This window comes from Peromyscus californicus, unplaced genomic scaffold (genome assembly GCF_007827085.1).
Source record: "Peromyscus californicus insignis strain IS unplaced genomic scaffold, ASM782708v3 Scaffold_4__1_contigs__length_199733344, whole genome shotgun sequence".
Taxonomy (NCBI): Eukaryota; Metazoa; Chordata; class Mammalia; order Rodentia; family Cricetidae; genus Peromyscus; species Peromyscus californicus.
This window is the reverse complement of record NW_026294562.1, coordinates 39,071,119-39,084,110: the sequence shown is the minus strand read 5'-3', so window position 1 is coordinate 39,084,110 and position 12,992 is coordinate 39,071,119. Positions and strand designations below refer to the sequence as shown.

Here is a 12,992-nt window from a genome sequence, read left to right as displayed (position 1 = left end):
GGTGAGCTTATCTATATGCTCCCAATCTGCCTGAACATTTATGTACTGAGCCTCAGCTCCAGTTCTGATTAACTCCTTTCTCCCGACTTTTGTGCCTCTTTCAGTTTTTAAAACCTAGTTCTAAATTATCTTTGCAACACTATCCATTAATCAGAATTATAAACACAAAAGATGATTTTCCAATAAGCCTCTTCAAAAAATTCTCATGTGTGTAGAATCACGTGTAGTTCATTCTAGTCACAAGACATAAATCTGCACATTCAAAATGCAGCAAATGACCGCTCGGATGCTACGTTATGTTCTTAGGAAACAGCACCACGTGGCATAACTCACCTACCCCAGTAGTGTGATCTCCCTTGGGTCCTGTGTAAGAGGTGGGGGTTTCTCCTCTCCCCCTGTGCCAGCTGCTCCGGTTTCTTTTTTCCTGTGTAAACGCACATTCATCTTGATCGAAAGTGCACTCTCCAGGTGGAGGTGGAAGTCTCTCTGCAAGGAAGCAGGAGGTGTTGCAATTGCTGAGACAGTCGATGAATATGTATTTCCTCAAGGATCCTAGCCTCCCACTTTGCATGTCTGAGAGGTGTCTGGCCATATGTCAAGCCTATGGAGAGGCAGACCCCCACCGGTGGCCTACCAAGCCTTACCTCCAGCTAATCTGTGCTCCATCATGGATCCTATCATGGCACAGAATCAGAAATCTAGATCTGAAATGTTGGGGTACTTTGAACAAGACACACCCCTAACTTGGGAATTTGTGCAAGTGGAATTACAAAGCTCTGAAAACTGGAGGTACACTGCCTATCTACATCCATATTCATAGTAAAATTTTCAGTGATAGCCCTTTGTTTTATGTTCCTCTTGTGTTTTATTTTATACACAGTTCTAATCAATGAGGCCCCATTCCCTGTTCTATGCCTGAATGTGGATATTCTTATTGCTCTTGTCCTTCCAAGGACTCAGAAACCAGGAGTCTGAAAGCAAGGTGTCTTCCTTTAAATTGATTTTATAGCAGGAGGAATAAACCCAGAGCCTGTGTAAGGCCTATGTAAGCTGTGGAAGTGTCTGCTGCTGAGCTGGACCACCAGCCCACATACAATTTTCAACTATTCTCCAGTATCACACTGTTATTACACTTGGGCTATTTGTTAAAGAGAAGAATACTGAGCATCTTTGAGGTATGCACTGTTTACTCGTTGCCCGCCATATCTAGCATGCTACTAGCTACCATGACTTTAGTTTCTCACTATCATCAATGCTTAGTCTGAAGTAAGATAAAAATAAAGGGGAAATTATGAAGAAATGCCGGGGGGGAGCTCATTCTGGAGTCTGGCTGAAGTTTCAAGCTAGCCGAGAGTGGAAGATTTGACACAATTCTAGAACTATTTTAAATAATAATGCTAAAATAGCAGTGAGCCTTGCTTAAGGCTTGCATGTGACTTAAATTTAAACTTACTCCATTTCCAGATGCAAATATGTTATGTTCTGAGAATCTCACAAGATTATGAACTTAGTTTGCAGACAAAGTATGTCTCAACCTCCTTGCAACTAATAAGGAATCCCTCAACCCTGTGACCTATGGTTTTGTCTTCTTAATAGCCTTTATGTTTATCAGTACACATCAGAAACCACCTTATTATCTCTTTCTCCAAAAAAGAAAAAGTCCTTAGATATCCTTTGAACAATGTAACTCCAGAAGCCACCAAAATTATCTATATGACTACCAACAGTCTCTCTTGAGAAGCCCCACAGCCATGGCTTTGGGTGTCTACTGTCCTTTTCCAAAGCATCTTGTTGTATTGACACTAGAACTTAAATCTGTGTTAAAACCTTTTCTTAATAAGTTCCAACTTTGCTTCTGACTCATTTGAAAATTCTTTCCTGAGTATAGAGGCCTGAGCTGAGGTCCTTGGAAGAACCACTGCATCCTCATGCCAAGGCTCAGGGATCACTGTGGAAGTATGGGTGCAAAGGGTGGAAGAGCCAGCGGCTGTAGATGACTGCTACAAGACATCTTCTGGACATAGCAGGACAGCTGCACATATGAACCGAAAACAGTCGTGACAGCACACACAAAACCTGTGCAAGTCCAAGCCAGACTAAATCCCAGCATGCAGATGGGTGGTGGACACACAATCCTACCTCTCACGATTGATGGCTGCTGGACAGGGAAGGGCCAGATTTATCTAAGAGTGTAGCCCTTCACAAGTTGACCATGTTTCAGTGGAAGCACACTTCTGAGAAAATTTTGGACAGTACAAATTGGTCTTGAAGGGTTTTTTTTTTTTAAACCCCACAAAATTAGGAGAATAGGGGAAAAGGAGTAGTTCTGAGAAGAGTTGGGGAGGTAAATATGATCAAAACAATATTGTACAAAACTTTCAAGGAACTCAAAATTAAAACAACAAATAATGATTAGGCCGCTATAAGCAGCAGCATAAGGCTATGTCCCCTGTTGCTGCTGTATGGTCTATTGTTTTACTGTCACTTATTGACTTAGAACATATCAGCTTTATTAAAAATTTAATGCTATATGTCTCACAAGTATTTGTGAAATAGCAATGCCACCAATATTACTTGAAAATGTGCATTCTCCAAAATTGCAAGGTTAATAATAATATTAGTTAAGATAGAAGGCACTTGTTTTTGAAGTGCTATTTATAGGCAGTTCATAAGCTAGGGAATGTATATACATTGTCCCCAACATTCAGGGAGGTATTGCTAACTTTCCTTACAATGAGGAAAAGGAGCCAAGCCATACATACAAAGCCACACAAAACAGTGGAATCCTCATTTCCAACTTGTAGAGTCTACTACAAAACTCTGTGAGAGTGCGTGTATTAAGAAAAGCAAGCGATAGAATAGCGTGGATCAAATGCATGAGGTTGTTAGACAAATTAAAAATGTCCATCACAGAGCAGAGAGACACACAGCTGAAATGACTAACAGTTCTCTTACCTGGAGCCCGGCAGTTTCCCAATTGTATGGTAATGTCATCTAAGGCCACAAGTCCACAGTCCCAAAAGCTTTTGCATAGGCTCATGAAAACCACCTGTAATTCATAAAAATAAAGTTATGAATTCTGTTAGCTGCAAACAGAAACCCTTCAACCTGAGATTTACTCAACACAACAGACCTGCACAAGCAATTTGAAACACCCTCTCATTGCCCATATGAGTAACAGGACACAGTGGCATGAAGAATGGTTACCATTAGTCTACACCCCTGGAACTGTATTTTTTTTAAAGCAGAGCTGGTTTCATAATAATATACTATGTATATGAATATAAAAACTAGAGGCAGTCTTTAAAGATTGGCAGCTGCAGGCCAGGTGATAGTAGTGCATGTCTTTAATCCCAGAACTCAGAAAGCAGAGATAGGCGGATCTCTGTGCGTTTGAGGCCAGCCTGGTCTACAAAGCAAGTTCCAGGATAGGTTCCAAGGCTATGCAGAGAAACCCTGTCTCAGACCAACAACAACAACAACAAAAAAACAAAAGAAAACAAACAAAAAAAGATTGGCAGCTGCTATGAGGAAAGCAAGCAATCAGCTAGGTGGTAGAGAAAAGCCTGTGAGGTTTTAAGTGTCTTCTCTTGATAACCCCCAAAGTGGTGGCTGTTTCCCAAGCATCTTTCAAACGTTTCCAGTACAAACATTATTGTTTTGGAAAAAACTATCTAGTAGTGTGCTTTATTTACACTATGAACAAAGTCCTGTTGACCACCAACCCATCCAGAGACTTCTGCTCCATTTCCAAGACAAAGATAAATAAAAGCCCTAACATGGTTATTTTACCAGTCTTGGTAGTAGTATCATTGTGTGTAAAGGAAAAATAATCCATACCATATGTTATTAAATTCAGTGTGTGTGTGTGTGTGTGTGTGTGTGTGTGTGTGTGTGTGTGTGTGTGTGAGAGAGAGAGAGAGAGAGAGAGAGAGAGAGAGAGAGAGAGAGACAGACAGACAGACAGACAGACAGACAGACAGGGTGAAGATTTTGATCTCTTACTATTGGGTCAGTTTAAAAGCTATGTTTCAGATATACACTGCCCAAACAGTGCTTCCTAAAATATTTATGTTTGTGTTTTCACTGTAGTTGATCGAGCTGCTTAATGTTTAATTAGTGTGGGCTAGTGTGGTCCATATCCCGTCTCCCAACTGCAAATCTCCATTCAAGTGAAGAATGACATGACAGGAGCTAAAGTTCTGTTTATGATTAATGAGAAAACTTGGACTTTCTAGGTTCTGCTATGCCAAATGTTGTGGTTTAGGTTTATTTATGTGTGTTATTAGTGGAGTCCTTTTGCTCATGATGATCAGATTTATTAGAATACAGAATTTATTCTAAGAGAAAAATCTTAGCTCATGTGACATTTTGTCACTATGCAAACTATAAAATGTCCTAAGCCAAAGTCCCCAGGGGAAGCTCTAATTGCCTGATGCATGAATGTTTCCTGGCTTTGTGTTCATATCTTTTTATAAATAGGATAGCTAGGAGATACAAATGTTTATCTCTGTGGATTTACACAGAACAAAACAAAATAGAGTGGCTTTTATGGTTCTTTTTTAAAGCTTCTTTTAATCTTTCTTCTGGAGAGATTGGAGAGGTTATCTAAACAGTATATAATATATTTTACTTTCTAAGTTCATGCCTGGGAACTTATTCTGCATTTGGGAAGCAAAGATCTCTGTCATCACTCCCAACCAGTGTCACATTATATTAGCATTTTATTGTCATATCAGAAGGAATGCATTGATATGTCTCATAATTTATCAAATTAATTGTGCTACACAGAGAAAAAATGACTTTCTTTTCTTTGTCAGCTTTAAAGTCCGTTTTTCACAAGTGCATTGGAAGAGGACTACTGCACAATGAATATGAAGAAGTAAAATGCTCCACCCTCTAAATCTGTCCCTGTGGAAAGCTAAACACTTTGCATAGCAATGCATTCTAAAGATGAGAAACATTAGCATGCTTTTATATGTTTACCATAGCACTATTTTATAAAGACCATTAAGCCAAAAGAAGCATACAGGCAGGCAACAGATGAAATAGCTTAAAATTTCAAAAGGACAGAAATAAGCTAGAATACAACAGTCTGAAAAATAGGTGATAATTAAATCTGAGTGTTGTGAAAATTATTCAGCACCACAAATATAGATTTATAATGCTAAGTTAAAAAGCTGATTAAAAGAGAAAACAATCTCCTATTCATCTAAAATAATAGAAGAGGCCTAAAAAATTTACTAGCTATATAATTATTACGTTAGGCTCATAAAATTATGGTTATTTTACAATTTACAGTTAAAAAATGAATCAGGATATCTATAAGAAAAATGTGGAATAATGTTTGAATGTAGCTCAATGACAGAGAGTTTGCCTAGCATGTGCAGGACCCTGGGTTCAATTCCCAGCAAAAGATAGAGACAAAAGTAGAACAATGAGTTAATATTTACTCTAGACTAGTGTTATTTATTATGACAGCTTATAGGCACAAAGTCTATTCAAATTGAAGCTATTCAGTCTCATTAGCCACATGCCAACGTACTCAATACTGTAGCGATATGCAGCCAAGTACCTCATTGAACTGAACCAACAGATATATAACATTTACTAATTGCAAAAAGTAACATTGAATGGACTTTTTGGCTCGTTTTGCCATGCCAATTATGCTGAACAAAATGCTAAAGGTGTTTGGAACAACACCAGCCTGTCTCTCCTTCAGACTTCCCACATGTAGAATACTGACTAGCCCACGTGTCATTCTGTCTGACCACAGATCTCCCAAATCCATCATCTACTGACTAGATTCAAGCTAAGTCCTCAAACCTCAAAGTTTTTTGACAATTCTCTGTCAGCATTCCAGAAAATAAAAGAAGTATAACAAGATAATCTTGCTCAGTCTAGCAGCTAGCATTCTCTACCTAAGCACTGATAACATTAAGCACTATGGTTCTTGTAGGCTACTTGGTATGGAGAAATTATTTTCAGGTAGTTGGTGACTGAAGGGGTGGCTGACTTGTCCAGGACAAAAGAAAAGTTAACCTGCTGCTTGCCCTTTAGAATTCTCTGTGGATACCAGTGCACCCATGTTTCTTATGGTACTATTTATAATAACCAAATTTATAGACTCAGCCTAGGTGTCCAACTCATGAAAAATAAAGAATATATATGCACAATAGAGTTTTATTCAGCTATAAAGAAGAATGTAATTGTGACATTTGCTGGAAAATGGATGGAACTGGAGACCATCATGCTAAGTGAAATAGGTCAGACTCAGAAAGATAAATATCACACATTCCTCTTATATACAAAAATACATCTGTGAGCCATGAAAATAAAAGGGGGACTACTTGGAAAGAGGAAAGGGGACCAATAGGAATGAGAAGATAGGATGATGAGGGCTTATGGTCAAAGTACATTTTATGCATGAAAAAAATTGCAACAACCTCATTCAGGAGACAAAGACAAGTGGATCTCTGTGAGTTTGAGGCCAGTATGATCTACAAAGTGAGTTCTAGGACAGCTAGGGCTGTTACACAGAGAAACCCTGTCTCAAACAAACAAACAAAATACAATAACCCATAATTTTGTGCAATGAATATCCACTAAAAACCCTTTCCATGTAGGTTGAGATGAGACTGTGTCAAAGGTCAGCCATAATCTAAGTTCATGAGAGAATTAACTTATTTATAGATTTAAAATAGCAATGTTTATATCAATTTCAGTAATATTTCAAAGATAGTAAACCATCTCTAGAAAGTGGGAAATACACCTTAGCCCAAGTATATATTAAAATGTATTGAAGAAAGAGAAAGATGAAGAACAGTGTTTCCTAGACATGAAGTTAGATGACATTTCTTAGACAGGTGTTCTGGGCTGTACAGTACAGCTCAGAAGTTAGGTCTATTTATATTCATTAGCAGTGTGTTTCAGTGCCTGAACATTTCAGCTTTTGGGTGCCACGAATGCTTGAAAATGTTTGTTTTGATGGAGAATATTCATCATTGAGGAAACCTCTTTAGACTAGCTTTGGAAACAAATATACAGCAAATGGAGAGCTACACAAATATTCTTGTAAACAATATAGTTAAGTAGCAACAGATATTACTGTTTATCTTAGTCTTCACTGTGCCAAGAAAAAAATACCACATATGTTCTTTTATTCACAGCAGGGTGTATATTACTTAGCGCTATTGATATTTTAAAGCCAGATGACATTTTGTTGTGGGTGTTCTGGGTCCTGTAACGTGACTCACGGCATTCTTGGCCTCTCAAGCTCGTGGACAGGTTATCTGTGCCCTGGCAGCAGCCAATCTGCTTTTCACTGTTTCTCTTTTGCCTCATTTCCTAAAGAATAGGCCAATGAAATCAATCTTCCTCAAAGAGAAGAATAAAGGAAAAGAACCCAAAACACCACCAGTCATGCAGCCTTCTGAGCAGTAATCTATATTTACATGGATGCTCAGTGACCTGTGGACATCAGCAACACCAGGTCCAGAGAGTTGGTTAACACAAGAGTTTACGACCATTCTGGCACTCAGCTGGCCATGCGGGAACTAGATTATTCAGAAGCCCTGTATAAGCTTTTGTGCCTATGACCCCAGCAAGATGACATCCTCATGGCCAGTGAAGCTTTTCTCCTATCACGCCATCTCTCAAGTTGGTTTTATTAAATGGCAGTGGAATCACACCCTTAGTTATATGCCCATGGATGCTACCATTACCCCCAAATCAAGACAACAAGAATGCATCCAGACACTGGTGCCAAGTATTCCTTGAGGGGCAAAGCCTCCTGGTTGAGGCTAGAAAAACAGAATAAGCTTTTAGATAGATTATAAAAGCCATTAACTCGAGTCTTATAGTATGCAGTCTTTGTACTAGAAATTTGCAGCTCTGCTACCTTATTTTCTGATTCCTATTAATTTCAAGCTATTTATTTCCTTTGCACATTCCCAATCCCTGGGAACAAAAGATAAAGGAATGAGGCAAGGCAAGTGAGGAATACTCAAACCAATAATCATACCCTAGATTTTCAGGTCTGTTTACTTTTAATTTAATTTTTGTTGCATGTATATGTATATATGGTATGCATACATGCATGTTTGCGTATGTATGTGCATGCGGGCTGGAAGTTATTGTTGGGCATCTTCCTCAATTGCTCTCCACTTTGATTATTTAGGCAGAGTCTCTTGCTCAACCTGAAACTTGATGATTCTTGTTATTCTAGCTAGGCAGTTTGCCCCAGGGATTTTCCCTGTCTCTGCCTCTGCAGTGCTGGGATTATAAGTGGCCACCACGCCTTCCAGAAGGCGAGCTCTTTATCCACTGAGTCCTCTCTTCAGCCTCAACTTTTAGGGCTTTGCTGTTCCAAGTACTTGTACCCCAAAACTGTAACAGTCAGGGGACAATAGAATTGCCTCCATGTTTCCATCTTTTTCTCACATTGAAAAAATAATGCTCTGCTCTCTAGAAACAAGATACTAATAGTAAGCAGAAGAATTTAGGAGGGAACTGAGCAGGCAAGATGTGGCTGATTTTAGAGTGGAGGATGAGGAGAGGGTCTGTGTGAAAACCTACTCAAGGCTGTGTTAGTCAAAGGGGCCAGACTGCCCCTAAGATAGAGAAAGTCTTGGTAAGTTCTTGGTTAGAGTAGTGGGGTGTGTGTGTGTGTGTGGGGGGGGAATCTACAGAAATAGTTTCATCAGGAATTCATTTAGCCAAGCCACATCAGGTTGTTTTAGAACAATTTACCAGTTTTCACTTTAGAGGTGTCAAAGTACAAACACTAGGCAATGCAATGAACAGGATTTGCAAGGCAAAGGAGATCAGGCTTTGTAAAGAGCTATGGAATATAATAAAATATGGCCTTTGCTGAACCGTTCACAAAGATTGTCTGTAAAGAGATAACCTGGCCTAACCGCATGGTTTCTTGGTGATTTCTAAAGACCTTTCCATGACCTGTTTAATAGACTCAGGCTAAGTGTTGACTAGTGGAGTAAACCAACATGGACTTCATCAGAGATTTAAAGCTCCAGTTAGCCCCATAATTAGAATGTGAAGGACAGCTTCCATAAATGATCTTCAGATCAAAACACTTCAATCTTCTGCTAGCATAGCCATAAGTAAGCCATGTCCATCAAGGGACCCCAGTTATTCTTTGTCTCAACCTCAGATCTCCAGGTTAAACTGAACATTTCTTCTTGTGATGCTGAAGTCCTTTGAAATCATTTCAGAGATATAGTTGGGTGTGGTGACTACAGAGTTGGTAGAATTATTCACAAAATTACTCTGATAAACTTAGAGAGATTCTAGAACCCTTCATTAAGATTCTGTGGACACAAGAATAGTATGGAATGTCTAACGTCATTGTACTCATTTAAAAGATTGTCAGTAAGTTAGTGTGTTTGACTCAGAAATCTACAAAAGCACAAAGAAAACAACACAGATTTCACAATGAAGGCACTTGGCAGAAATAAAGGAATTTTCACTGATTTCTAAGGACAAGCTGAGAGGAGCAGTCCCCGGAAAAGAGTGTGAGATTTAAGCATTCTTAGAACCTGGCTACATTTTAGGAAATTGTAGCTAAATTGTAACAGCATGCCTCTTGCAGATGCTGTATTTGGTTTGCATGTCCCACAAACCACAAAAGGACCATGTGTTCTTAAACAAGTCTTTTGCTGACCGATGCTTTCTTCTTAAAAGACCCCAAAAGACCCATCGGGTTTTCTTTTTCTTTCTTTTTTGTAAAGACTCATGTGATTTAATTCAACTTTTAGCTTTGACAAGCAACAAAGGTTGATCAGCTTCCGGATTTTTCCAGTGTAAAAAAAATCTTCTTTATTCATGCAGGCCTTCAGTTTGAGAGAGAGGGCATGCTGGGATAGAATACAGGCCACAGCCATTTTTTCATTGCTCTTTGGGTGGTAAACATTCAAACCTCACAACTCATTGACTTCAAAACTCTGCATCATTTTTGGATCTTCCTGCCACTGTAAAATGGGGAATGGGCAGAAGAGACCTCAGAATCTGTCAGTTTTAGAGCAAGACAAGGGGAGTCTCTGATACAAATTCGCACGACAGCAAGCTGCACATCCAAGCACAAAACACCAGACCCTTGCCATGTCCGTGATGGGGAAAACTATACTACCCTGGTCATTCTTTCCTTCCTTCCTGTAGGTACTTAAAAATACTGCTCCTCACTCAGTCCTAAACAGCATGTCTCCATCAAATCTCTCCTCCCAGGGCTCAAGGACTCCTCTTCCCTCCCCCCACACCATCCCAGAGAAGGGGAGGCAGAAAGAATGTAAGAACCAGAGGGGATGAAGAATACCAAGAAAACAAGGCCTGCAAAATTAACACAAACTCACAGAGACTGAGGCAGCATGCACAGGGCCTGCATGGGTCTGCACAAGTCCTTTGCAAATGTATTATGGTGTCCAGTTTAGTGTTTTTATGGGATTCCTAAGTGTGAACAGGCGGGTCTCTGATTCTTGTATCTTCTCTTGGGCTCTTTTCCTTCTGTTTGCTTATTTTGTCTAATGCCAATGTGTTAGTTTTTGTTTTATCATATTATATTAATTACATTACATTATATTAATTATTATCCCCTAGGAACCTGTGTGTTTCTAATGAGAGACAGAAAGGGAGTGGATCTGGATGGGAAGAGAGATGAGGAAGAACTGGGAGGAGTAGAGACAGGGGAAGCCATAATCAGGATATATTATGTGATTAGAAAAAAATCTATTTTTAATAAAAGGGAAATAAAATAAAAATATGGTTTAGAAAGTCTTGCTCTTACAACTTCCCAGTTAAAGAGCTCTGAGCCTGACTGTATATCAGACACAGAAGTCTTACATCCAAGCGTTTTCAGAGCTGGGACTCCAAAAGTACAGTGCTTTACTATCCCAGCTACGGTGAACTAAAGGACATTGGCAGGGCCTCAGAAGCAAACTTTCTTGCCCATTTGAAGGGGAATTAGACTGATATAGGTAGACTAGGAAAGGAAAATGGGCTTCCTAAGATGGCTTCTTATTTTCCCAGAAAACCTTACAAGGAGAAAGATGGAAGGCAATGGGGGCGGGGGGAGGCATTTAACAGGATCAAGAGTGGAAAGGGAAGACCCAGAGGTCTCGTAAAGTACCTGAGCCAGGGACCGGCCATTTAAAGGACTTCCAGCTTTAGGCTGCTCTTATCCGGAATGTATGCAACTGTTACTTTCCTTGCAGCTTGGGCTGCTGTCTTTCCTGTGGGCTCACATCTTTCTTCCTTCTAGGGAAGGAACTCAACAACCCTCTAGACAACTGCTGACACCCCCATTATACCTTTGTCTCCAGGTCCTCCCAAAAAGTCTGTAAAGACTAGAGTTTATCTTCTCTAAGGGAAATGATGAAAGCTAGAATCCCCTTTCCCTGCAAATCTCCTCATAAAACATAGAAACCTTACCGTAATCTTTACCATCGTTCTGCTTTAGACGGCCATGCAGAACCCCTCTGACCTACCTTATATGTCAGATAGTAGGTTATATACCCCCCATTTCAGAAGGTGTCCTGACTGTGCTTGGGGGGAAAATCTCCTCCAAATGAGGGGACTGCAAGTACCTAGTCAAGATCCTTTTCCTGCTCCCTACCTATTGTCATTAACCCAACAGTATTTCCATACAGCAGTCCATGCAGCATGGAGAACATTTTCCTGGATCCCCGAGTCTTCGTTTCTGAAGGCTCCCACGTCACAGAAAACTTGAATTGGAGCTTCCATTTGTTTGACCATTCTCCTGCTGACCTGACTTGTGTACTAAGGAGGTTGTCATGGGGATGGAAAGTACAGGCACCATGTTTCCCTGCTTGCCTAGTTACTGAATACTGGAGTATAATGATGGCCGACACAGAACTGGCTAACAAGGACCCAGCAGTAACCTCTTCTCTCCCTTACTCAGTCCCATTACCTTTCCACACCATTTTTCCATTACAACTTTAGGAAAGAATTCCCAAATCCCTGATCATCATCCTACAACATCATCATCACGTCCCCTTTATACTTCCTTTAAGTTGAGACCAAAGCCTGAAATCAATGTTATATTCTTTTCACTGGGGACGAAGATGGCCAATTTTACAAAATATGGGACATTCTAATGGGATATGAATGTGAGATCTCCAAAAGTGAATATTAGACAAAGAAAAGATAGCCACTGCCACATGACTTTATATTTTATTTTTTTAGGACAGGGTCTTACTAAGTTGCTGAATCTGACCTCAAGCATGGGTATCTGGTATTACAGGCATGTACCACCATGCCTAGCTTAATAATTATTTCTTTTGATAAATCCTTAGAAATATAATCATTATACCAAAGGTATACATGTTTGGATGTTTTTCCTTTTTATAAATATAGTTAAATGGTAATTGAAACAGCGTACTAAATCAGTCCCAGTTTGGCTCCATGGTAGAGGCGCTTACTGCCTGGCAATGTAGGATTGATGACCTGTGTTCTATCCCCAGAACCCACAGAAGCTGGAGGAAGAGAACCGACTCTACAAGGTTGTCCTCAGGTCTCCATATATCCTCCATGGTACATGCATGCATACATATATCATATACCCCCTCAATAATAATAATAAAGTAAATAAAACTTTTTAAAAAGAGCGTATGAGAATGATATCCTTGCATCTTTACTGTATTGGGTAGTTTTATGACAATGTGATACAAGCTACAGTCATCTGAGAGGAGAGAATCTCAACTGAGAAAACGCCTCCCTGAGATGTGGCTGCAGGCAGGCCTGTAGTGTTTTCTTAATTAATGATTGATTGGAGAGCCCAGCCCATTGTGGGTGGGGCCACCCATGGGCTGGTGGTCCAGGGTTCTATAAGAAAGCAGGCTGAGAAAGCCATGGGGAGCAAGCCAGTAAGCAGCAGCACTCCAGGACCTCTGCATCAGCTCCTGACTCCAGGTTCCTGCCCTGTTTGAGTTCCTGCCCTGACTTCCTGCGATGATGAACTG

At 39.9% G+C, this 12,992-nt stretch overlaps 1 protein-coding gene across 1 annotated transcript in view; it reads right to left on the bottom strand.

Moving 5' to 3' along the window:
- The window catches only part of Mamdc2 (MAM domain containing 2), a 157,246-nt gene that overhangs the window by 30,512 nt on the left and 113,742 nt on the right, over positions 1 to 12,992 (bottom strand). The window contains exons 10-11 of the mRNA XM_052713629.1: positions 2,956 to 3,049; positions 334 to 486 (exon numbers count right to left, since the gene is read on the bottom strand). Of these exons, the coding sequence (XP_052569589.1) occupies positions 334 to 486; positions 2,956 to 3,049 (247 nt within the window). The remainder of the gene's footprint in view (positions 1 to 333; positions 487 to 2,955; positions 3,050 to 12,992) is intronic.